Source organism: Mesitornis unicolor, unplaced genomic scaffold, assembly GCF_000695765.1.
Source record: "Mesitornis unicolor isolate BGI_N332 unplaced genomic scaffold, ASM69576v1 scaffold4689, whole genome shotgun sequence".
NCBI classification, from domain to species: Eukaryota; Metazoa; Chordata; class Aves; order Mesitornithiformes; family Mesitornithidae; genus Mesitornis; species Mesitornis unicolor.
In genome coordinates this window covers 8,890-35,490 of record NW_010209093.1, presented here as the reverse complement: position 1 = coordinate 35,490, position 26,601 = coordinate 8,890, and the positions used below count along the sequence as shown (strand labels likewise).

The 26,601-nt window shown below is 41.1% G+C and overlaps 1 protein-coding gene across 1 annotated transcript; it reads right to left on the bottom strand.

The window, feature by feature from the left end:
• Nucleotides 1–523: 523 nt before the first annotated feature.
• Nucleotides 524–26,601, bottom strand: LOC104547167 (thyroid hormone receptor beta). The gene is made up of 7 exons (XM_010192752.1): nucleotides 26,255–26,601; nucleotides 16,660–16,760; nucleotides 12,681–12,828; nucleotides 11,085–11,290; nucleotides 7,825–7,971; nucleotides 2,503–2,761; nucleotides 524–1,027 (listed from the first exon to the last, which is right to left on the bottom strand). The coding sequence occupies exons 1-7, from the start codon at nucleotides 26,580–26,582 to the stop codon at nucleotides 786–788; spliced, it is 1,431 nt and encodes a 476-aa protein (XP_010191054.1). The 5' UTR covers nucleotides 26,583–26,601; the 3' UTR covers nucleotides 524–785.

The following is a 26,601-nucleotide window of genomic DNA, read 5'->3' as shown; positions in this document are numbered from 1 at the left end:
GAAAAAACAGACCTCTCCACTCTCAGGAAAAGCATCGCAGAGATTCAAATTCCTCTCCTTACACAACAGCCCTTCTGTTGAAGTTACCTGGAGTTCAAATGTAGTAAGAACTGAAGGATCTTACTTTCTTATACACATGGAAAAAAATGAGTCAGTCCCTTCCAGCACACTGCATTACTTTAAGTACTTGATTCACGGGGCACAGATAAACCGCATCTGCTAGAACAATCCTCAGTTAATGATGGGATCATGATGATGATGAAGGTCCTAGATCATAATGGCGATTGTTACAACAGAAACAACCATGAAGACTGGAAATTTCATGTCATGAATTGGTCACTTGTGCCCTGCGAAATAAGGTAATACTAGACAGAATTGCCAGGGTCAAATTAACAATAGCTGTTTTAACTTGGAGGCCAATTTATTTTCTGCCAATTCAATTTCTCTCCCATATCTTCCAAGCAATGATGTGTGTGAGCTGGTGACCACGCAGGTGCTGGTGAATGAGAGTGGTCATTTTGTATTTTCACTGTTAAGCTGTCAAAGCGTTCACATCAAAGGACTGAAGAACAAATTGCAATAGTCACAAGTACCCGCATTAAAGGGATGTTTTCATCCATGTGTATACAGCTGCCCCCCAAACGAAAACCCAAACAAAAACCCAACCCCGCCTCAAGAAACAGAAGAGAACAAAAGAAGAACAGAGGTGGAGAAGAGCCGGGGCAATGGGATGAAATGACAGCCAGTAGTGCGACGGGGGGAGGCAGAGAACCGCTCCAGTCTCTCTAATCCTCAAACACCTCCAGGAACAACGGAGGGAAGAGTTCTGTGGGGCACTCCACCTTCATGTGCAGAAAGCGGCTGGCATGGCAGGCTCCGATCATTCGCAGGTCTGTCACTTTCATCAGCAGTTTTGGCCAAAAGTGTGCAACATGGTGTTTTCTGTAATTAATGTAGTGTTCAAATGCCAGGAGGAAACCCTCCTGACACTTTTCTATCCTCTCGACGCAAACAAGGCCTGGGCGATCTGTAGATACAAAGAAACAGAGATACTGTTATTACTTACTTACTTAAACGAATTCCTGATCGTAAATCATGAAAAACAGAATGATTCTGTTAGGAAAGAAAGGATGGAGACCAAGGACATCTGGCTCTACCACAAACAACTTCTTTGACCCTCGACACTTCACTTATCAGTACTATCCCTGTTAAAACAATGAGATAATTCTTCCTTTCTTCATCCTTGGTCTGTGCTTCCTTATAGTGAATAGAGGATCAGATCCCTGACCCCAGCTAAGGCTTCTATCTGTGAGACAACTAATGAAGAACCAAAAAAAATTTCCTTGTCAGATATCTAAATTACAGTTCTTTCCCATCTCTTTAGCTACAGTCTGACCAAGGCTTTGATGAAGCTTTGATCCACAGGTGAGCTGCAAAGGAAACTGTTACAGAGCACCGAGGAACAATAAAAGCCAAAAGTTTGGCCAATTGTCTCAACCAGCACCCAGATGGGTGCTGGGAGAGCTCCTTTCACAAGTCACTCTTCAGGAGGCACTTCTGGGAAAGCAGGTCCTCTGAACTGCCTTCTGAAACCTCTGCTCATGTATCACTGTGTGGCAAACTTAAAAGAAATCAAAATGTTTTGATTGGGAAGGTCAAGTGCTGTGTTGTGATTAATGTGGAAACCTTTCTGTCTCAGATGCAGTTAATCCTTGTAAATCACTGTCTGTGGATTGTTCTTCGGTGCCCAATCTTCAAAGTGGTCCTAAAACAAAATCTTGCCAAATCTGCCACTGCCCAAGAATGGAATTTCCTCTTTGGGCTGGCACAGTCAGTGGAAACATATTTGAAAACATATCTGAAAACATGCTTGATCTGAGAAGGGAAGAAATGTTTTGGAAATCACATGAAATTATCTGTGCAGCACACCAGCTGCTTCTGTACTGTGCCACCAAGACACCAATTTCAAATTGTCCCGGTGTGGGGAAACAGCAGAGCTCTCAAATGCCCCTTAGCAAGTGGTGGTGCCGTTAAGTAGGAAAACAAGAAGGCAGGTCACCCTAAGCATATGAGACTGATGGAAATGGGTATGAACTGTACTTCCCACCAACTGCATGACAGTTCATAGGGGAAACTCAGTTCATAGGGAACTTACTGTAAGGACAACTGTTGCTAAATTATCAGTTTTTCATTCAAAGCAAATTGGCTCAGAACCAGATCAGACTGCTTTCTGATGATCACCCCTGCTTCCTCCCTAAGTACTAAACTGACCACGGTGTGTTAACAAAGCCACTTTTATGCCCATCTCTCTGGATACCCTGTATTTTTTTTTCCTAGTGCTCACTAAACTAATTCTAAGCTGCATCAGGATTTTGAAATAAAATTTCTCCCACGCTACTCTAGGCAGCACTACAAGATCTAACACACCGTATATTTTTTTAAAAAAGTCTTGTGACAAAGAGTTTCAAAATGGTTGGGATCCCAGCGTGTTTCTGTTCTCACCTGACGACATGAGCAGAACAGCCTGAAGAAGGGCAACCTCGGTGTCATCCAGGTTAAATGAAGAGAGAGACATGCCCAGGTCAAAAATGGCATCAGACACTACGCCAAGACCCCCATTTTTCAGCTGGCCCCTTGTCACCGCCATCTCCCCATTTAGTGTTAAAGTCTCACTCTCGGGGTCATAGCGAACTGCTGCTCGGAGGGACATTATCTCCATACAGCAGCCTTTCAGAAGGATGATCTGGTCTTCACATGGCAGCTGCAGAAATTATAAACGGTAAAGAAAAAGATGCATATTTCAAACTGAGTTGGTTTCACAACTACAATAAATCCATGAGCATGAAGTTGCTGTTCACAACCCAGGACACTTCCTTGCATAACGCAGCTATCCTCCAAACATGTTGCTGACCAACTGCACTGCATAAGCCTCCAAAACTTGCATTTCTGCTTCCAGAAACCGCCAGCAGTTTAACATCCCCACACACCCCTAGGAAATCCAGTAATGACACAGCTGCAGGCCGGTGGTCCTGGGCAAGAACAAAGCCAACAACCAAGCTGGTTCAGATGCTGAGGTGAAGAGACCCAGCTTGCAGAAGTGCTGCTCTCCATGGGACCGTCCAGTTTGTGAGAGCATTATAACATTAAGTCCAATAAACCTTAAGAAGGTAGCTTGCCATTTTGCAGAACACTGCACAAAGAGTGAAGGGTGAAGCAGATCTGTCAGTTCACAGGTTGGTGGTCAACATATGCTATTGGGTTTGTGTCCCATCAGGGCTGGATCTAACCGATACAGCTGAAGTGGTCACTGGTCTCAGCTGTTTATCCTTCTCTCTTCTACTCCTGTGGTCCTGCAGCTTTCAACTTTGCATAACAGAATAAACCATAATGGTGACTGTTACAGACCTCAGTCGTCCTAGTCACAATCCACTGCCATGCTCATTTCTTACCTGATCAGACGTAAAGACAGATATTTGAGAGGGTCTGGAAGAGTGGACTGCTTTTTAAATAAAAGGAATTAAATGAACTTTTGTATCTAGAAGAGATACCTCAATCAGTGGGGCATGTACTCTTATTTTTCACTGACCATTCAAACAACAGAACTTATTAACCTATACTTAGCCTAGTAAGGCTGATCTCCTTAGACCCCCTACATTATTGCTGGACACACAGAAAATTTATGGTATAGCTTCAGCTTTTATACTGGTGCATAAGATGTGATCTTCAGGGCATGTGGTTACATTTCTATTTTCCACAACATTAAAAAAGGTAAGCTGTCTGAATTGGTGGAGGTAGATTTTGTCGCCAGGATGCTGACACATTAGGAGAATGCGTTCTGTAATGCATGTCTTTATGTTTTTATAGGCAATTCAGTGACAGCAAAAAACACCAAGACTATTTTGAGGCTGTCACTAAAAGAACAGCAAAGGGTCACGTACAGGAAAAAGCAACTCATTTCTACCTGGACTGAAAGAAGGCAAAAAGCCATCCATTTCTGATTCATACAAAGTTACTGTATTTACCTGATTCGCAATTCAAAATGAAAAAAAAAACCCACCACCAACTATAGGTTTATGTGACAACCATGTACTCGCAAAGCAAGTACACTGATTTAGTGAAAAATTATGTAGAGTGGATGTCAGACAGTTACCTAATGCAAGTAGAAAGCAGCTGCCTGTTAAAGAGTTTAAAGCACAGAGTCAGCCCCAGTCAGCAAAAGGAATCACGCAGCTGTTTTTCCAGCAATGCCAACTTCAGGTGTCAAGTGTTTGATGTGCAAGAAAAATGACTCATCCTGTTCAGGGCGAATCACTTCCTCTGCGGCTCATGTTCAGTTCAGCAGCAGCGTAGGGAAGGCTGCACAGGCATGGTGGCAGTCTTGCTGTTCAAGGACAATGCCACCATTTGGCTGCTGAGACTGAAATGGGTAAAGAAACAGTGAGAAAGTAGAAGGAGAAGGAGGAGATGGAGATGTGTGAGAGCAACCATGAAGAGATATCACAATTGGTAACTGGAGAGAAAAATGGGACAAGGAAGAAAGGAAGGAAAAGGGAGAAGAAAAGAGAAATGAAGACTAAGGTAGACAAGAAGCAAGTAACAGTAGGGAAGATACTTTGTGACACTTGAGCTGTTTTATTAATGAGCCATTAAACCAATGAGAATCTCCCTTCCTACTTGAACCTTCTTAAAACTTCTTTATGGTAGTGGTGATCAGACTATGCCCATCCTACACCTGCTTCCCTAGGTCTGAAGGATACAGAGCACACCTGTTTCATGGATGCCAAGCCTCCGGTCTTACCTGCCAGTAGCAGCAGCTACAAAAGACAGGAGGCTCGACCATCAGTTCTCTGCCAGCTACACAGGTTTCAATGCTACCTACTTGAGCGTTGCTACCAGAGCACCTTTCAGGAGTAGGGTCAACAAATGTGGCTGATTTTCTGCCACATGTTGTCCTTTCCTCCTTTCTCTGCTGGGAGGAAAAGCAAAAGGCAGGAACCTGAGGTGCTCACGTCTGCAGGACACGCTGGCAGCCAGCTCACGTGCAATGCAGCACCGTGAAACTGAGCTGAGCTGAGCTACCCAGAAGGGTATTTACACAGCTTCACCCAACATGGAAACACTGATGCCTGTAACACTTAACCTCACGTTAAATTGATTAAATGCTCCTCAATCTTCATCTTCTAAGCAACAGGAAATACAAGAAGGAAACAACAGCAAAAATGCTAGGAAGTAAGGGAAGTTTTTCCTTACACTTCAGTTACTCTGAGATTAGATTCTTGCTTTGAGGCATGGGTCAGTGGATGCACACAAACTAAGATGGGTGCTCACAGTGCTTTGCTGGCACGCACGTGTGTTCAAAAAATGGAGAAAGAAGGAAAAGTAGCTGTGAATATGTAAATGGCCAATGTTCCTTGCCATGCCTCTCTGGTGTGGTTTAACCCAGCAGGCAGCTAAACACCACTCACTTGTTCACTCACTCTCCCTCTGAGATGGGGAAGAGAATCAGAAAAAAAGTAAAACTCAAGGGTTGAGATGAAGACAGGTTAATAGGACAGAAAAGGAAGGAAAAATAATAATAATAATGGAATATACAAAACAAGTGATGCACAATTGCTCACTACCCACTGACTAATGCCCAGCCGGTCCCCGAGCAGCTGCTGCTGTGCCCTGGCCAACTCCTCCCAGTTTTATTGTTTAGCATGTTTAGCATGATGTTGTATGGTATGGAAAATCCCTTTGGCCAGTTTGGGTCAGCTGTCCTGGCTGCATCCCCTCCCAGCTTCTTGTGCACCCCCAGTCAACTTATTGGCAGGACAGTGAGAGAATCTGAAAAGTCCTTTACTTAGTGTAAGCACTGCATGCAGCAACTGAAACATCAATGTGTTATCATCATTATTCTTATCCTAAATCCAAAACACAGTACTATACCGGCTACTAGGAAGAAAATTACCTCTATCCCAGCCAAAACCAGGACACCCTCCTTCATAGAGATTTACTACACTCTCAGCCTGAGCCTCTGTGGAAATTAAGAACTGAGATAATGTTTAAATGCTCTGCAGGTCCTATCGGAGAAAGGAGGGCTTTTTCTGATAAATCCTCAGCCCACACAGTGTTGCTTGTAAGAAAAAGACATGGGTTAAAAACCATAACTGAAATAAAGTTAACAGGATGGCGCCCCTTCAGAAAGGAGCAAACATTTGTCATTCTCTTTATGAGAGAGCAGGAGCTATCTGACAGCTCGGAGGACAGCTGTCCTATTCCTTTGTGTTCATGAGAGTTGTCCCTTACTGTGCCATCAGCCGCTGCTGTACATGGGTGTCAGGTTTACACAGTGGCGCAGCTGCAAACAAAGCCCGTCCTCGTTGAGCTGCATAACCTACAGAGGTCATGCCCAGTGACGCCTTGACTTCTTCATCCATGCTTCCTGCCCAGCTCTGACACAAGTGGGCCCACTGTAGCCAGGAGGGGTAAGAGATGTCAGATGAGGGCTGCAGTCTGTGTGTGACTGGCAAAGCTTTCTAAATTAAAAAGACTACCTTGGTATGTCACTGCAGCTTCCCACCAACAAACTCCAAATCAGAGGAGACATATTCCCTCAGACACTGAATGCTGCAGGGGCCTCTTGATCTGTGGATACATTCCTTGTACTTTAAAATCTTCATGCTTGGCCACTATTTTGTGCTTTCTTGGCTGATGGAGCCAATGCTGAGGTTAGTCAGGGAGAGCTATTTACACTGTGCCAACTATTGATATTTACCTCTTCTTGTTCTGTAGGTGCCAGAGGACACAAACAGCTCTCCTTGACTGACCTTAAAGAAGAGCTGCCAGCCACAGAGGAGTAAAATGGTATGGCTGCCTTAAACTTCCTTCCTGACTGGTGTTTGGTTATGAGGAGAAGACACTGTTCCCGAGTTACGGAGCCCGACGAACTCATTGACCATGATCACTCCCATTTAGAATGTCATTTACTTGGCATTTCACCAGCAGAGTTGAGCGTTGCTCTGCAGCGCGGGTGAGCAGGCAGGCATCCTTCCATGGCTCTATCAGGGTTATTTCCATGCTAAAACTCACATGGTTTTGGATCTTAAAGGACTCACAAGACTTAAAATTATTAAGATTATTAAGAATGAAATATTATTTCAGGCTGCAGTTCTGATAACATTTTTTCAAGTCAGGCAAAAAATATCATCAGCCATTGCATCTGGCCCTTCGATAAAAATGATACCACAGTGTAAATGAGACCAGCATAGAGCCTCTGTACTCCTAATGTGCAATCAAGTTTGTTTGAGTCTTTTTACTGTGTATTTTACATGTGAATAACTACATGACTGACAATCCATGACTTTTACAGACTCAGGAAGAGCATGCCAGGGAAATAGAGTGAGGCAAGTGCCACTCCTGGATAGGGATACTTTCCTGAATTTGAAGAATTTGTTACCGCGTAGATCCAGCTCCCCAGTACTATACCTACCAAGGAGCCAGAAAGGACAGAGGGAACTGTGTGCTGGAAGACCTAATTAAACATATCAAAGATGCTCCTAGACAGCCTCTTTTTGCTATTTGCTTTGCTCAAGGCCACCTCTAAAGACACATTCGAGTCCCTAATGAACCACGATGACTTCTAGATGAACAAAATCAGGATTTCAGTAATCACAGGAAAAAGAAAACTCATAAAAAATCCAGATTATTCTATTCCCATATATTTTAAGTCTCTTAATTTTTCTGATTTTAAACGTAGTGAATTTTTTAGTTCCATGCCAGAAGTATTTTGAATAGTTTTTAACAAGAGGAACGTAAATGAGGAGTGCAAGGAAGTCATCTTACCTCACAAAACATAGGCAACTTTTTGGCAAAATCCACCACTCTTGTAATCGCTGGTGTGATAATTTTTGTAAACTGGCTGAAGGCTTCTAAATCCACTTTCCCACCTTCTGGGGCATTAACTATTGGTGCCTGCCCAATATCTTCTGGCTAAGGATATAAACAAAGATATTTAAAGGAACAATCTATCTTAGAGCAAGTATTTTATACTCTAGAAAGTCCTGCTCGGCGATGGAAGATACGCTAAAATACAAAATAACACTATAGGTAATGCCGGTTACGCCACAAAACGTGAATCTGTTTGTAAGGCATTTGGGAAAGAGGTGACTGCACGGAGAAATGGGTGAGTGGCACGCTGCTACCCATCCTGTGTGGGCAGCTGCACTTCTGTGCACATGCAGCTTCTCCCTTGTGCCTGTATCCAAATAGTTTGTGGGTGTAGCATATGCATTATTCGCTTAAAAATATAGGCATGTTCTTGTTTCTTTTAGGTGCTGAGAACTCCCAAGTTTCTCTCAAAGTGAAGGGAGCAGAGGTGACATGCTACCCCTGAGAAGATGCTGAGAGCTTTGCAGAATTGGGCTCTTTCACCTACTCAGAGTTCTGAAATCCTCCCCAGAACAGACTGCCTGGTATTGCAGAGCTGCAGGCAACTGCCAAGGCCTGTTTCCAAAACTAGGCTAAAACAACGGATGACTAAGAATGGGCTAACACAAAGTTAGTCTGGATAAAGTGACCACAATTTGAACTCCTCTGGGTAAAATTTTGGTTGAAAATCACCTTCTGCATGACTTCATCCCCAGGCTTCTCCAAAAGAGAAAAAAAAATACAGTATTTTGAGGATATCAATAGGGATACACAATGAAACAGCTTCAAGCAGAATCTGCAATGAGTGGTTTTTTTATTTTAACTGCACTTCAACCTGTTCACCTGATTTTATGACAGCTTGCCAATGTTACCTTGTGTTCTAAAAACAGGCATATCAAAGCTGTTCTTCTCACTAAGCGTGGCTTTGCGGTTGTAAAAGTCCTGCCAACCACCATGCAGAGGTTTCATTTTGTTCACATTAGAGAGTCAAAAGCTGGAAGACTTTAAGATTGATGGACTTCATGACATCTATATAGGGGCATTTAAACAGGGGAGGTGCTGAAAGTGTTGTCTAAAACAAAAAATTGTGTTCAGCAGTTTTTTTAAAGAACAGACCATAGAAGATCCTTCCACAGCTCTGTCACTAATCTGAATCCAAATCTAACTTCTTTCATGAAAAAACCCCTCAGCAATGCGTTAATAAAGCAAGCACCAATTGTGAAGGAACAATGAAGAGGACTGGGCTCAATTATCTGATGGTTCCTACCAAAAAACTCAAATAGTCCCAGTTCTGGGCTTCCTGAATCTTGGGAAACTAAACCACATTGTCTGTGTGCTCGTGATAAACAGCCTTCATCACATCCCAGCAAGAAGACCAAATGCTTAAAACCACGCATAACATCATTAGGGAGAAAAGGAAAGAACACAGCATTTTCTTGGGAAAGGCAAAAGAAGTCAGGGACGCTTGCTAAAGCTAACACACTCCAGAAGGGTGTGCAACTGGAGAGCCCTTCCCAACTAACTCACCTCAGTAGGAAAAGTGGTCCAGACCTCAAAGGAGCTCCTGCTGCTGGAGAACCAGCCTCAGCTGCCTAAGGACCAACCCACAGCTCCTGGGGCTGTGGTCATCTCCTCTTGCCCTTTGACAGCTTGTGGCAGGGGCTTTCAAAGCCCTCCACCTTGAGTTAGCATCCCATCCTGGACTTCCCTTCTGTGCTCGCTGCAAGGTGTCAGTGAGCTTCCTACACTTGCCTTGAAACCAGTGGGCTTCAGCATGGGAGGAGTGCAAAGAACCAGGAGGCCTTGCAGTTTGGTCTGACCTAGGAACCAGCTGTGGAAGTCACAGCTGGTTTCTGAACTGCCCATTACAACTGCCACCCCTGCCTCTGCCCCATCCCTCCCTTCTCCCAGTACCCCTGTCACTACATCACCTCACAGCCTGCCTCTGAGCATCCTTTGCTGGAGTTTCCCCTCCGCTGTGGCTGTCTCCAGAGCCTGAGGAGACATTTTACGTGGCCCTGTGTACTCCCCATGCTTTATCCCAAACCAAGTGATACTCAAAGAACAGCACTCCTGTCTAAGCAACCAAACACATGACTGCAGCTGCTCCTTGGTCTGCTAAAACCAGCGCTGCAAACCTTGTCATGCACTGCTTGACAGTGCTCTGCTGCTTCTTGCCAGTGATCACTGGCCATGTTTTCCCAACTGCGCACTACTATGGACATGCAGCCATTAATACAGAAATTTAAACAGTGCCACTGGAATTAACAAAATGTTATAAAAGGGATCAGGTGGTTTGAAAATGTAGTTTCTCTTAGCAATTAACCAGTGGGTCAACATTCCCATGGTGAATTAGGCAGCAGGAGCTTAGGCTTGCAAAAAATGAGTATTCTCTATCTGACTTGGTATACACAGACCATTAAAGACCCCTGTGTATTCCTGAAATGCAGTCTATAATCCCTCTTTTGTGCTGTACAAGCATTTTGTATTCTGCACTTATTTCCTTTAAAATTCAATTTAGAAAAATCAAATAAATCCTTTTCTAAGGCTGAGAATCACAAATCACCATTTATTTTCTGATTCTTGGTTATAGGCTGAAAACTTAAGTCATCCTGCGGTCTACGATCCCAATGCTATAGTGTATCATCGTGCTTTCACTGAAATTAATTTTTCTTTGCCAAATTTATTTCAACTGATGTGTTCACTTTAGAACAAGGAAGCAAAAAAACCCTGAGTTAGTAATAAAATATATCAGCTTTCACCTAAAACTTTACATTGTTTTAAAACTTATAATATGTTGTATGCTAGTGCCCAGTAAAAGACAACTATCCCTAAATAAAATATATATAAAAGATATGGTGTGAATTACAGACTGCTACTGTTGTTATTCAGGAGTGAAACAATTTTTCTACTTTTTCTTATCATAGGACATTAAAAGTATCCAGCTGGGTAAGCCTTAGCTTAGCAACACGCTGTTTATCTTTTCAAATATGTGGTCTGATCAAACACTGAGCTTCGGGCAAGAACAAGCAAGTAGTAATTATAATAATAATCCATTTTTCATATATGTCAGTACACTGGCAGACAGACCCTCTTTGGGGTTGCAAAGTTGGGAAGGGACTTACAAAAGAAAGGAATCTAGCTGAAAGAGCACTATAAAAGGCTACAGTCCTTACCAGAAATTTCCTTTTCTGCTTCCAGTGGCTTCCTTGTGCATTGGTGGCCACATGTGCTTCAGTAACAATTTTGATGAGCTCCCACTCCTCATCCGTCGGCTCTGGTTTGTGCCCAATTGTTTTCTGCAGCTCTTCCCGACGTCTCTTCTCTCGGTTTTCTTCTATCAGCTTCCTCTTTGCCAACCGCTTGCTGTCATCCAACACCACTAGCAGGGGAAAGAGCATACAGAAACGGCAGATAGGTCTTTAAGATTGACTAAAATCTGGTATTTTCTATGCCTGAGGTACTAATTGCTTACAAACACCTTAACTAATCAGTAAAGAAGTACTTTGGCAAAACACATAGCTGATATAGTTCTCTTCTTTCTCTCTCCAAACTTCATATTCTCAGAAGCCTGGACTGCAAGGAATGACTTACCCTTCAGGTAACATGATGGATACTACCATTGCCTTCAATGGCTTATTCCACCAACAAAAAACTAATACACAAAAGCTTTGTGAGGACTCAGACAACACACTCCTCTAACGGACTTGAAGTAGTCCATGTTGGGAAAGATGTGCTTTTGTTTTGTTTGAAGTAGTATCAGCACGCTCACTGCTCTCAATTGTGGAGAACGTGGTGTTCTAAGCTGGAGAGGGACTTTTTACAAGGGCATGTAGTGGTAGGATGAGGGGTAATGGTTTCAGGTGGAAAGAGGGTAGATTTAGACTAGATATTAGGAAGAAATTCTATACTGTGAGGGTGGTGAGACACTGGAACAGGTTGCCCAGGGAGGTTGTGGATGTCCCCTTCCTGGAAGTGTTCAAGGCCAGGTTGGGGCTTTGGGCAACCTGGTCTCGGGTGAGATGTCCCTGCCCATGGCAGGGGATTGGAACTGGATGATCTTTAAGATCCCTTCCAACCCAAACCATTCTATGGTTCTATGATTTTAAGAAAAAATACTAAGTTAGAATATTTTTCTGTTGTTTATTGGACCTGTTTTCCTGCCAGTTCTTCTGCAGAGGATTACACCAGCAACAACCATTAACATTAATGGACAGGAGGATTTACATGACTTCCTCCCATTTGCACTAATTGAAGTTATTGGTGTAAATCCCTGTGCAATGGCAGGAAAAGACGACCCCTAAGGGTTAATCTTACAGCCATATGTTCTAGTTCTTTAGAATAAGAGTTGAATTCCTTGCAGTAGATAACTTCTTCAGGGCTAAAAATAAAACAAACAACTGCAGGATGACTCATACAACGGCGTTCAATTTCACATCCTCCAGAATTTTCTAAACAAGATGTTTTTTTCTCAAGCAAAGTGTCCATCCAGATGCATTTCTCCCTCCTCTCCTCTGAAGAGTGAACATTCCTACTGCTACCCAGCCCAGTAAGGCCAGAAAAAGGCACAGTCTGGTGAAGGACAAACAGAAAATTACAGGCCCATGAAAATGGTTTGATGCAATGATGAGCATAATTCCCTGGTACAAATTATTAAAAACAAAAAAGTGCTGGCAGTTTTTCTCTACTTCAACAATCTTCAACATATTTTAAGCAAACACACGCATTAAAAAAAAAAGAGAAAAGAAAGAAAACCAGAAAAATATACTTACAATCTGTTGCCATGCCAACAAAGATACATTTTTTGAAGCGACATTCCTGGCACTGATTTCTTGTTACTTTGTCTATCACACATTTTCCTTCATATTTACAGGAATAGGTTGGATGGAGGTTTTTCTGAATGGTTCTTCTAAAAAAACCCTAAGTGCAATAAATAAATACATTGGAAAGCATTAGCATTGTGCAATTTTTTCACATTGGGAGCCACTTTGGTTGGGTAGGAATGTACCTAAGTATGCAAGATAAAATACTTCATTCCATGAAGTCTCAAAGACGAAAAGAACAAACCATTTTTATAGTGTATGGTGGTTCTTTTCTGAGTTTCACAAAACATTTCCTCCCTAAAAATTAAAAACATACAGACATCTTAGGTAAGGCATAAAGTAAAGGCATAAGTGATGCTGTCTTAAGGGATGAATACTGTCTACATGTCTTCTTGAAGTCTTACATTTCTGTGTCCTATTTTTTTTTGTATTTGAACTAGAACCTTTATTTTGAGCCTCTTTTTAAATTACATAATCGTTTTGAGGGATATTAGGAGGCATATACATACTTTTAATTAAAGAGCAGCTTCTGCAAATAGTAAGAACAGTGGTGCGTATGTGCTGCTAAAGGATTAAGAACAAACAGTTCTATTCCTTTATTTCCATCAAAGCCATATAACCAACCAACCAACCAAATCTGGGCAAGACTAAGAATTTTGCAAACACAATTTACACAATCTCCGAGTTTGGTTCTAAAGAATGGATACATAATTTTAAAATTATCTGTATTTCTGAGAAGAGGATTTCATTTGTATTTATCACAGACCTCTGTATTCAAAACAAACATCACCAACAAAGATCCCTCTATATATAAATCCACTCTATCTAGCTATGTATGTACCTATCATAATATAGATCTATACTGCCAATTGCAACATGGATATGAGGTCAGATCCTAAGATCATGTGAACTAATGTAGCTCCACTGAATTCACTGATTTATACACCCCATAGACCCTGGCCTTAGGTAAAGAAATCAGATACAACTTAGCTCTGAACATTATGGACCTAATCCTGGTACTAATTTCAACACGACTTTCCTCATTGACTTCTGAAAGAGCTGGATAAACTTCCCAGTACCACAAGATATGGACAAAATAGGCTGCAAAGCAAGAAATTTAGGCTTCACTTTAATTTCAAGTTACAGCATTGTTTGAGACCGTCTGTGTTCAGCAATGCAGTTTGGGACCACCTTGCCATAGAGAACACACTGGGACCCTGGTCCTGTTTGACTGAGGCCACTGAGAACTACTTTGGTTTCAGTGAAAACAACGGCAAAATTCAAGTGAGATTGTACCTAATAAATAGTCTCTTCAGCTGGGATTTTATCTAATGAATAGTCTCTTCACTAGGTGAAAGGTCTGTTTTTAATCATGTTAAATAACACTTGGTAAAATCTTACAGCAGTGTGTAATTTCTTTTTAACAGAGACTGTTGAATTAAGATGTAAGGATAAGTCTGTATTTCAGCTTGAGCTTCTAACTCCAGTGAAGATAATAAAGAGCCTTGTCCTCATTAGAGTTTTATCTTACAAGATCCAGCTCGAGCTAAGAGTGCAACTCTTTCTTCCTTAGTAACAATCAGACCTGAAATCTCAGTTAAACTGAGCTGCATAAAGCATGCGTGTGAGCCTTTGAGAGGCTGGGACCTGTCAGGCTGAGTCAAAATCCAGGAGATGAGGCAAGATGTCCTTAGGTGGGGTTTGGATCAGGTCTCCAACTGTCATCTACCCAACAACTGGATTTGGATCCACTCTTATCCCTGTTACAAACTGCTGGAGACCAGACCTGTCGCTCTACTCTCTGAAGACCAAAGTTGGCTCTGGAGAACCAGGGACATGGTGTAATCTCTTTTCCAAAACTTGCATGGGACTTAACCAAGGGTCTTCACCACCTGTGCTGGGACCAGCACATTTCATCTTCCCATTTCTTTGCATTTCTCAAAAACTTTTTTGCAAGAAACCTCTTTGATCATCTCTTGATACAATGTAATAAGGAAGCTGCTCTCTGTATTTGTCCAAACACTTCATTACAGAAGTGTCCTTTTCATTAATAAAAGCAAGCAGTACAGTAACTACTCTTTTCCTAAATTCCTTTACTATACACCAAAAGATGCAATGGGTACAGTCCGGAGAAACATTTCAGTGACATCAGAACTCACTGCTGGTTTATTTGTGTTGAAATTCCTTACAAGTTACTCTTTGAAAATCATGTGTGAGAATGCTTTGTTCATGAAAGCACTTGCCAAAGCAAATTTTTGGTTGTCAGCCCTGATTAACATTGCTACAAAATTAAAGTGATTTTGAGAAGAAGCCACTAGTAAATGTCAAATTCATTGAGAATTGATTACATGTAACTTTGCTGATAAATCATACAACTTCAAGCGCATATGCAGATCCTCCGAAGCGCGGGTTGAAATTGTTCACACAAAACCCCTCATCTTGTACACTGAATACATTTGCAAAAACAACAACAAATCAAACCAAAACAAAATGGTCTGTTTGTAAGCCAACTGTAAGTAGGAGAAATAAATTAATTACTCTTTGCAAACTGTTAGCTCAGTTCCTTGTGCACATAAGCATTACTTTAAATTGTACATCAGACAGAAGAGCTGTCTCTGAAGATAAAAGTAGATTTTGTATGCTGTATTTTTAAAATAGCCGGTAGGCATAAAAAAGAAATATTTTAGTTGGAGTAACAAAAACCTTAGTAGAAAAGCTGGGAAGAGACATAGCTGTTTAGCTGAGAGCAAAAGATATTTCATAATGCCACAGTGTTGCTTACTTCTCACTATGTCTGAATTAAGTCACATTTGTATATTTTATGTATTGTTATCATCTGGTATATGGGACACAAATGTGCAAGAATCACTTGTTCAGTTCCATTTTTTTCAGATATTCTCATACATATTAAGCAGGTATGTGTATAAAACCATTATGAATATTACCACAAACTTGCTATAGAAAGGATATTTAGGTCTTCATGCATTTCACAAATATAACCTAGGGCAATGCGGCACAACTGAAGAAAGTACTTCAACACAAGAGTTACTGTGATGTGGAGCTCTAAAGCCAATCCAAACCCAAAATCTCAGATCCAAATATTCCAGACTTTGGAGATGAACAGAACATTTTGTGGCTTAGTCCCATGATATGTGTGGTGCCATTTGTTTAGAAAAACATAATCATTTTTTATTTTCTGCAGGAAAGACCAGCTTTCTTACAGGATCTCAAGCTATTCAGGCAAATTTATGGCAGTAAAATCATGTAAGATGTGCCTGATTGTGTTGCTCATTTTTTAATTCTTTTTATTTACTCGCCCAAAGCAATCTCATTTTCAAATTTGCATTTTGCTCTGGAGATGTAATTTAGGGCTGAAAGCACATTTCAGTATGCTTAAGTTAAAGAAGTCAAATTTTTTTTGAAACTGGGTGTCAATGCTTTCCAAAGTGATGGATGTTACCGCTGCATGAGCACGAGGAAGAGATTTTTGATTTTTGCTTTTTCGCAGTGACGGTGAGAGGCACTGGAACACTGCTAATCACTACAGACTCTTCATGGCCACAGGCAGAATCTCAGCTCTTGCATAAACAGCTTCACTGGAGTTGCTGAGAGTGTGCTGATGTACACTGGCTGAGAACATGGTCAAAGAAACATTAGAAAATGGAAATGTACAAGGTAACAGTTGAACAGCAACAACAAAAATCTAAATTTCTCATTCTTTTCAAAGCAAACACTCCAAAAATCAACTACATTCCTTATGCATATGAAGAGCAGTGGCACAGCCAGATCCAGCTTATCATCAGTACTGGATGTTCTTATTCACTTCAAATCTGTCTTTGTTTTATCTGACAGTACAGTTCAGGAAGTCTGTATAATGGAGGAGCTGGAGAGCTATTTCTGATTCCCACTTTCCCACCATGCCATTTACCTTGCAACCTTCGCAAGTGATGCAGCGATAATGATATCCGGTGGCTTTGTCCCCACATACTACACACAGCTCATCCTTGTCTAAGTAACTGGGTATATACCCTGTAAAGAAAAACAGGATGTGGCATGTAAACGCAACATAAAATGGTATGATACATTTGATATAAAAATCCACTTGTCTACCAGCCCCATACTTCTGAACTCACTGAACTTCCTGAATAAAAAGCTCATACTATGTTGTAGATTTATTCAAACATAGTCTGTAATATCTTCTACTTTTCGGACTGTTTCAGCATCTGTTGGTCAAGAGGGAGAAGTCAGAGCATGACTGCTTTCTCCTGAGTGAAGTACTACCTCAGAAAAAGAAATATATTTATTTTTGCCTCAAAGGCTTTGATGTGAAAAAATAAATAACAGCAAGATATACAGTATATTTCTCTTTCCTGTTTCACCAGAAGTCCAATATACTTGTATACTGCAGATGAGACTTCAGGTTGCAGGGTGACTCAGGGACCTAGCCGTAAGAAATATCTACTGAGAGATAATTTGTTTCAGAACAGCTTTGCAGGTGTGCAACACAGAGCCCAAGCAGCATTGATCATACCTTACCTGGGCGTGTTCCACAGGGACATTTAACAGCCTGAATCTAGGGTAAAATACGTGGGCATTCAAATATGTGTGTGTACATGCATGTGTTAAAATGACATTTTCTCTTCTCAAGTGGTTTACCAGACACTCGACAAGTGGAATCAAACATTACTATGAAAAACACTGGCAATGCTTGGTTCTTTTCCCACAATGACATTTGTTGTGATAACATAAACATATTTTCAATTTGAGCAAAAAACCAAAACAATTCTGGTGGCAACCAAAAAGTAATTCTAAACTAAAGAGAACTTTGAAATAGGGCAAAATACAAACCTTTCAAAGTAAGTCTTCCCATGACTCATAATTAGTGGAGTTATGGTACATAACTTTTCTTTCTGAAAAAATCTCTCTGTACAGCCATTCAGCACCCAGCCTGTACTGCTGCATTTATTATTCCTCCCTCAGCATAGGATTTGGCATTTCCCTTTGATGAACTTCAAGAGATTCCTCTCATCCCGTTTCTCCAGCCTGCTTAGGTTGCCCTGAACGGCAGCACGCCAGTCTGGTGTACCAGCCACTCCTCCCAGTTTCACCATGTGTCAACTGGCTGGGTGCAATCTATGGGTGCAGGGAGGGAGAGTCCTTTGGATGTGGCTGTCTGTAATGTTATCTCTTGCAACTGGCTTGCTGAACCCATCTGTAGCACCATACATTAGACCATGGTCCAAGCTTGCTGTCTTTGTGCAGCCCTCACACCAGGATGGCCTGGTATAGCTCAGGGACATGACAGTTACATGGAGAGCAACCAACAAGACTCGAGGCAGCAGATGGCTGTTGGAGGATGCTGCAAGGGGGGTGGCCGTCATCTTCCAGTGACTAACATATGACAGAGGGTCAGCTCAGTAACAGACAGGTTAAATGAAGGTGCCTACCTAGGGCTACACTGGCCAGAGGTTCTCCAGAAAGGAATGTCCAAATCAGAGAGAAAATACTTGAAATCAACTGAGCTTTAAATACTTGAACTTCCTGGGGGCTGGTGAGTCGATTAGGAGAAAGAAAAGAAGGAAGCAGGCAGGAAGTAGTTGTATGGTCTACTTCATATGTCTAGATTGCACATGATTATGAGAAGCTCAAATGACAGACAGACATATATCGCTCTTAGGTAATGCTGGGAAACAGGAGCACTCTGAAGCCATGCCCGGGTGCCTACATCTCAGGTTTGCCAATACTCCCATGGGCATCTGAAAGGAGAGTGGGGGAATGAGCTGAGATCTTACTGGTGTATCACACCAGTCTACAATGCGGCAAAAGATCAGCTCGACATCCGGGTTACATTTCTCCATTACAAACAAGTTGTGCTTGGATAAAGACTGGTGGACACGTGGAGCTGGTTCTTTGACCTTGGGGGAAGCGAGACAGCAGGGTTTCGACTCTAATTTACATCACTGACTCCTAACGGACGTTATGCCAGTGGGGGATTAGCAGAGGCTATTATCTCCATCCTGCCCCCGTTTCGCTCACACCTGCCTCTGCACATGCAACACATACACAACATGGAGCTGATACAGGAGGCAGCAGAGTCAGCAAAGGGGATGCAGAATTTTCCACTAAATTTCTTGCAAAGATTAATGGCTTCTTGTTATTGCTTGTTACTGCTATTCCTGAAAGGCGGACTTAGCATAACATAGACTACGTCCTCTAAAATTCAGTATCCCTGGTTTGTTTCCTCAAGAATTACTTCTGAATTAAATGCCTTGATATTTCATTAAGTATATAATCTGGTTAGCCCTGCTCATGTAATGGCGGCTTTGTTCTATTGAAGGAAAAGGAGACCACTTCTCTAAACTGCTTCCTTAAATACATACAGTAGCTTGCACATGTGACCACTGGTGTCCATCTCCTCCTTGGAGTTCCATGAGTTTATCCAACCCGCTAAGCAGCCTCCAATCTGCCAGAAAAGACGTATCTGCTACAGGCACTCCTCATCAGAAGTTGAAAACAGAATCCCTACATGCAACCACGTACCCAATTTTGTCACATCGGAAGCGAATAGTGCCAGCTATTTAAGCTACTTAAATGCCAAATATTATGTCCATCACTTTTGCAGGATTGTACCCATGTCACAAGGTAAGCACACACTTTCAACTCTTCTACTGATTCAACAGGAAACATGGGTAGAAAAATCTTATACCAAGTTAGCAATAAACATATTTTTTCTTTCTTTTGCAAACCTGAGAGTATTATTCTCACCTTTGTATATTTTTAACCCTCCTTCCAACAGCTAATGGGGTTGGAAACTGCTAGAAAGTACGAAAACTGGACCTTCAGCAGTATTTTACAGATATAATTCAGACAGACAGACATCATGCCAAGAGGAATAAGGGGACTTACATTCAGTTCTTACAAGCAGTAATGTCCACTGTAAATAATTTCCAGCAGTTGGAAAAACCCAGTGTGATCTCTATATAAATTCAATGCAATTTCATTTGTGAGGCGTGCAGATAAGCGGCCTCGATGCATTGTTGCTGCTCCTCAGAGTTAGAAACAGTATCAGCAGGAGGAAATTGAACAGTGCTTTTCTGAACTTGGTACCTGCATGGAAGCCATGAATAGCGTGATGGAGGTTCTTGGGGAAGCCATAGATGCAGCAGAGTTGTGTGTGGACAGTCTGAAGAAGATGCAGAGCAACATATTTCTATCATTCCTTGCAGCACTTGGGGAAAATAGAGGAGGGGCAGACTAATAGGGACTTGACACACATTAGCAAATACTTTAGCATCTTATGCATTTAATAACTCTGAGCCAAAAATAGGAATTCTTATGCAGGAGACGCAGATGCTGTCTGGACAGAATAAGCCAGGTACTCTCATTTGAAAGAAGAATGTCTGATGATAAATCTCATGGGAACATTGAGTAGGATCCTATTTCTGGTGTTCGTATTTCATCCTGTATTTCTTGGTCAAAACCAACTAAGTAAAGAGCTAAGACAAACCATTCAAAAGCAACACCAAGCATCTCAGTGAACAGTACAATAATAACCAACATGGTCCCTTGGTCTTTCATGCCTGTCTGCTGTATTCTACCATCGTCACAGCCTATCATTTGGTGCATCCAATACGATCCCCAAAGTTAACTGTCTGCCAAGTATGACAGCTCATCCAATATCTACCTTGGATCTTTGCTTTGTGTGGAGAACACCAGTGGATGACCTTGACCTGCCACGTCTCAGGTTTCCCCTGCAGCCTAAAGTAACTCCTCTGCTCCCCAGACTCCCACCTGCCAGCCCGCCTAATCTGGCTGTCTTGGCACGGCTAAGTGCTCAGCAGGACCAGTTGCCCCCATCTAGAAGAACATGTTGTATAATCCATTATAACCAGTCTTGATGGTGATTTACAGTATCTTTTAAACCACAACAATGGCTTGTAACACCCTTGGTAGAGGCACGGCAAGAAATTATTCCCTTCGACAGGAAAACACGCAATGAGTTTGCCCCAGCAGGCTTAAGGACAGAGCGAGGTCTGCTAACCTATGCTGTCACCTGAGGTACTCTGATTCATTAATGCTGTATGCCTACACTCTCAAATTACCATTTGAGGAATGATACCTTTAAAGCAGTATATGTGACCCTGCACCGTGTAACAGACTGGAGAGACACAAATGAGACGCTCAGTGCCCCCCTGCAACAAGGCAAAGAAAAGCTATTTAGACAAAAACAATCCCTGAAAAATGACACTGGTTTTTTTATTCCTCTGTGCCTGACACATAGGAAAAAAAAGCATGTTTTGAGAAAAGTAAAGAACCAATTTCAATTCTGTTAAAGTATCACTGCACAGACTTGACACCTCTAGGTCTCTGTTTGTACAGACAATGTAATGTTTACTTAGGGATTAAACCACACCTTAAAAACATTCTAGGACCTGAACCATATTTGACTTTCAAACAGGAATACGAGTAACATTGATGCAAACACATTATGTCCCTATACGAGATGTTCCTTATTAGCTTGTTCCTGATCCACCATAGGCTTATACCTTGCAGAAAAAGACATTTTTGCTATTGCACAAGGATACTTGCGTTTTAAGACCATTATTCAGTATTTTGATTTTCATTGTACACAGGCAGAGAGTCACATATTAAATATATTCCCTGAAATCTTTCTTTCCCCCATCTGGTGTGGCCTGCGCGACTGGAGACCACTCACTAAAATGAGGAGTTTAGGACTTATCAGGAAGGTAGTAGTCACTTACTAGACACTGCAGTAGGAAAATGAAAAAGATTAAATTAATTACTACCTTGAGAATCCCCAAGTCTATTAGAACTGAAAAGAAAATTCATGCTGCTGCTCTACTGATTTCATAGTCACACTGTAACTCTTTGCAAATTATAAAAAAAATCTACAAGAACCATCCGGATACCGTCCTTGATACACTTGTGTAGAAGGAGCTTAAACAGACTGTTTATCCGAGAAAGCATAGAGCTGGGTAAGAAAAAGCATCCTCCATTCTTGTTTGTGCTATTATCAATATCGATCTGAAAGGCTGGGCTGATACACTGATCCCTGTTTCCCATTTCCTTTAAATTACTCCCACTGAGAAAAATTGCTTATTTCTCCATCAAGCTTGGAAGCACTGAAAATGTCATTAAACAGATTCACACATTTCTTGTTAGCTAACTGGCTCGCTTGCCCGCAATTTTGATCTTTGTTGACATTCTTTGATTTGTGGAATTACTAAAAATCGGCAAGAGATTCTACAAAGACAGAATTTGGATCATTTTTTTAGTAGTCTCTTTTCCCTCAATGGCTTCTCTATGTATTAACCCTAATCCTTGGGCTGAGTCAGAAACCTTATCAACAGTAGTGCATTTAGCACAGATGTGCTGAAAACATTTTAGCCCAAACAGTGTTATCACTTAAACAGCTGCGATCAGTGCTGCGCTTGCATCCATTACCAGCTACAGGGACAAAATGCACTACTTTAAGTAATGCTCAAGAATCGGACCATGAAATTTGTTCCCCAAAAATTATTTCAATGTTTTTAGACACTATAGCTTAGTATCACCAGGAACGTACCTATTTAGAAGCCTAATTTTTACTACTGATGCAAAACCAAAGAATGACTTTGTTCACTTTCCCATTCTTCAATTTGTTGTCGAAGGAATTAAAGGGGTTGAAAACACTTTTTCCACTGATGTTTTCATTAAAAAAGGAATAAATACAATTCCAAATGCATAATGACTAGCAGAATAAGATGCCAATTTTCTGATCGGTGCTGTCTCCTTAGATTGGTGGTCCAGAGCAAAATTAATAATTTTTAAGCCCCAAGTAATTGTTAACATACTGGGAGCTGCTCTGCTGAAAAAGCCAAAGATGACAAATGCTCAGTGTTTTTCTAAATGGATTATATGCACACATACTCCCTGCCCTGATGAGAAGACATTTTTATATAGCCTCCATGTTGCATTTTCTTAGCTATTCAGAAAGTACCCTAATGGTTTCACACCGCTGGGAACCCAGTTTGGACTAATTCAGTCACGTACTCCAGCAGTTATACAGTACGTATTCTCAGCTGCATGTAAATTGCCTGGGGAAAATATAAAGGGAAATAATAATGACAATTACAGCTATAATAATAACAACAACAATAACTTTCAAAGCCCCTTTTTAAGAGCCCTTAAAAAGTTGGCATTAACCTCACCTTTGGGAAGCAGGGCTGAGGAGCCGACAGTGCTGCAGCCCGACTCAAGGATTCCTGCCTGCAAACCTTTGGCTTTTGGGTCAGCCTCTGGTTACTTCTGGTTTGCCCCCACAGAGCCTGAAGTTAAAGCCCAACTTCATAGATGCCAGAGGCCACCTTTGTTTACTTTGTCCATGAAATAAATGATTGTGCAAAAGGGAAGTGAAAGCGAACCCTCAGCCTAGTTTTAGCCCAGTTTTAACTCTGCAGACCTACTCCTCGTGCTGCCCAAATGGCCAAAACATCGCACACACACCAAATGTGGGGACACTGAGGTTTCCAGACCTCCGTACATGTTTCTTTTGTACTTTCCTGACTGCACTACCTCTACCCTCTTCCTGGGTACCCCTCCTCACCATGACGAGCCATGTGAGGAGATCCAGGGATGCTTTTGCACCCTACTCAGCCTCTGCACCAGTGTAGGGTGGCACGGGCTCTGCATCCATTCAACCCAGTGCGCTGCAAGCTCACCACGGCCGGCAGCACCGTCAGAGGGGGGAAATATTCCAGTTTAAGCTTTCTGGGACAGAATTTGGAATAGCAGCATGTTCTCCTGATGATGAGCCCCTGCTCTACTCATCGGATTTCACAGCCCCATGTAGAAAAGAGAGCGTATCTGGTTGCCTGTCTCCTGTGGTAGGATCAGGTCCACAAGCAGTTCCTTAATAAAACAGCAAGCTCGTGCACAAATATTGTGGTGCTGCCTTTCGACAGCATACGCTGCGGCACAAAACATAACGGAGCAACAGGCAGACGCAAAGCTAAAACCACTCCTCCATCACTTGATTTTCTGGAGTAGAAGTTTTTCCTTTAAAATTCAAGTCCTTCATCAGAATTTGGGATAGAAAATCAGGAAATAATAGCTTTTAATGTACTGTAATAACTGAAGCAGCCTTAGTGTTTTCTTATATTTTAGAATAACTGGCTATACTTTCTAATTTTTTTTTTTCTAGTGACACATTGTTGGGGTCTTTGGTTCTTTTTTAAAGTTATTTTCTGATTTCTTTTAAAGTGAAATAAAGACAGAGAAGTAATTAATGATAATTTTTTCTGCATATAAAATGTTGATTATTTTTTCCTCCCAGAGGGAAAAGAAGACTTTAACCTTTTAATAACTGGCAAAAGTTTTGATAGGAAAACTATCATGTGCTACTGTAAATTACAATCTGATTTGAACATCATATTATTGAGATTACTCCAAATTTCAGGGGACTAACAGAAATACCAACTGCAACAATCAAGACTCCTCATGAACACCTGCTTAGGGACTTAATTTTGCTTTAATGGGCTATTACCAAGCCTTCCCTAACAAACACCCTCGTCCCCCCCCCAAATCAATTCTGGATCAACACAGACACACATGCCCTGTGTAGAGCCTTCTGTTCTTCGGACAGGATTAAAAGGTTCGTTAGTTTTACGATAGCTTGGTTAAAAGATGGAAATTAAAAAAAAAAAGAAGATGCACATGTCCCACACAGTTCAGATCTCTTCTGCTTAACAAACTCAGCATTTGCAAAGGTTTGACAGCAGGGAGGCAACTTTTTATTGATTATCACAGTAATAAGGCTCTAAAGAATCCCAAAGCACTCGGTCTCCGTGAACGACCAATTAAAAACCCGCTTGAAAGTCTGTTTCCACCAAAATTCACTGCCATTTCTTCATGAAACCGCGGTAGTAGAAAACAAGGGCAGACAAGCAGTTTTTAAAAACAACTCAGTATTTGTTCAGCCAAACAAGTACCAAACTTTAAACAGCGCAGATGTCAGATGGCTGAGTACTGAAATAACTTACTTAAAGCTCTGATCTAGGTATATCAATTATTATTTATAACCTTTAACATTATGAAAAATGTATTTCTTCTCTGATTTTGCAATAGCAAGTTTCTGTTTTTTCTAATTAATCCTGTGTCCTATTTTTCTTTAACCAAAAAAAAGACACGAGAAAAGTCTACAGGGAGTTATAAATTCATTAGTTAAAACCCAATAGCAGATAAATACCCTTAAAAAGCATCGAAAGTGTTGCACAATACCAAAACATGCATTATCCACAAATACATTTAGTCTACAATTTGATCATGTTCTTACAGCTTCCTAGAACAGGATTTAAAGCACTATTTCCTTTATTATGCAACCCAATGCTGTTCAAAAGAATAAAATTAAGGAATTTTTCTACCAAACACATAGATTTATTCCACAAACTGCTAACAAATATTGCCTGCACAAAGGAAAATATTTCCATTTTCCATGTAGCTAATAAGATTAAAAAGTCCACTTTTTACTGCAAAGTCACTTTAAAAGTAGTAAATGGTGTTTTCTCTTCCTGTGTAGTTACAGCAGGTTCATTTGTGTTCTGGATAACTGCATACAGTAAATCTGGTCTTAACAGAAAAAGGACATTATGCTGGCACAACAGACTGCATATTTTTATTCTCTAATAATGAGATTTTAAAGAAACACAGAGAATGTATACTCTGCACATGTCCGTTTACTTGGCTGAGTTCAGAACAAGTAATATCAAAAACATTTCCAAGTGTTTGTTGGTATTTTGGGCCCTTTTTGAGAAGTGAGTTCTGCTTTGCTTGCCTGAAAGCAAAAGAATAAATTCTACAAACAGGCAACGATTTAACTCCGAGGGAGCAGATATTGCACTCTAATTCTCTCTCACAAACATATTGATTAGATCAACTTTTTGGATGCAGAACAGTCTTTCTTGCATAGATATATTCTTGAATTTTCAGTCTTTTTTGCTTTGCATGGTTTTCACCTAAAAGATAGTAACTCTACGAAATGTAACCATTTTCCAATACATATTTACAGTTTTATTTTCAAAATATTTTGCCCAAGTTCCTGAGTAAACAGAGTTCACATTAACTGATAAGCAGGACTCACAAATTGTCTGCATATAGCCAGAAACACAGCTTTAAGATGCAGACTATACAATGACGACATTTCAGAAGAGAAACTTTCTTACCTAGCTTACTGGTGAATAGCAAATGAACTCCACAGCCCCAGAAAGCAGAAAACAAGCAATATATTGGCAAATGTCTTTTATAGATTAAGAAAAAGTGCTTGGAAATCCTCATCGCTCACAGAAAAGCTTACAATCACCTAGCAACCTATGTTACTGCTGCTTTCAATTTTGAACAGGCAGCCTTCACATTCAAAGACGTATCTGAGCCAACTGATGCAACTGTAAGTTTAAAGCAAAACAAAAACAAAAACAGAGATTATTTTTCCTTTTTTTTTTTTTGTTATTTAAATAAATTGCCCCTACCTTTCTTCTGAGAGTACGATGGCGACTGCACTTGAGAAAAAGTAGGTTTTTCTTCGGTGAAATATTCAGGTTGGTTGTACTGATTCAGGGCCATGTCCATGTCAGAGTACTCGCTTTTAAACACGTTTCCAGGGTAACTACAGGTATAAGGCTGATTCACCGCCCAGGCCTGTTCCATATATATGTTGTTACTGTGCAGGACCTGAGCATCACAACTGCTGTAACCCTGATTTTCTTCGATATATGTGCAATAATCAGTGGACTGCATGTAGCAATTGCTACCGGCAGCTGGGTGCACTTCATATATTTCTTGCATACAGTAGTTCATTTTGTTACCCTATCTCAGC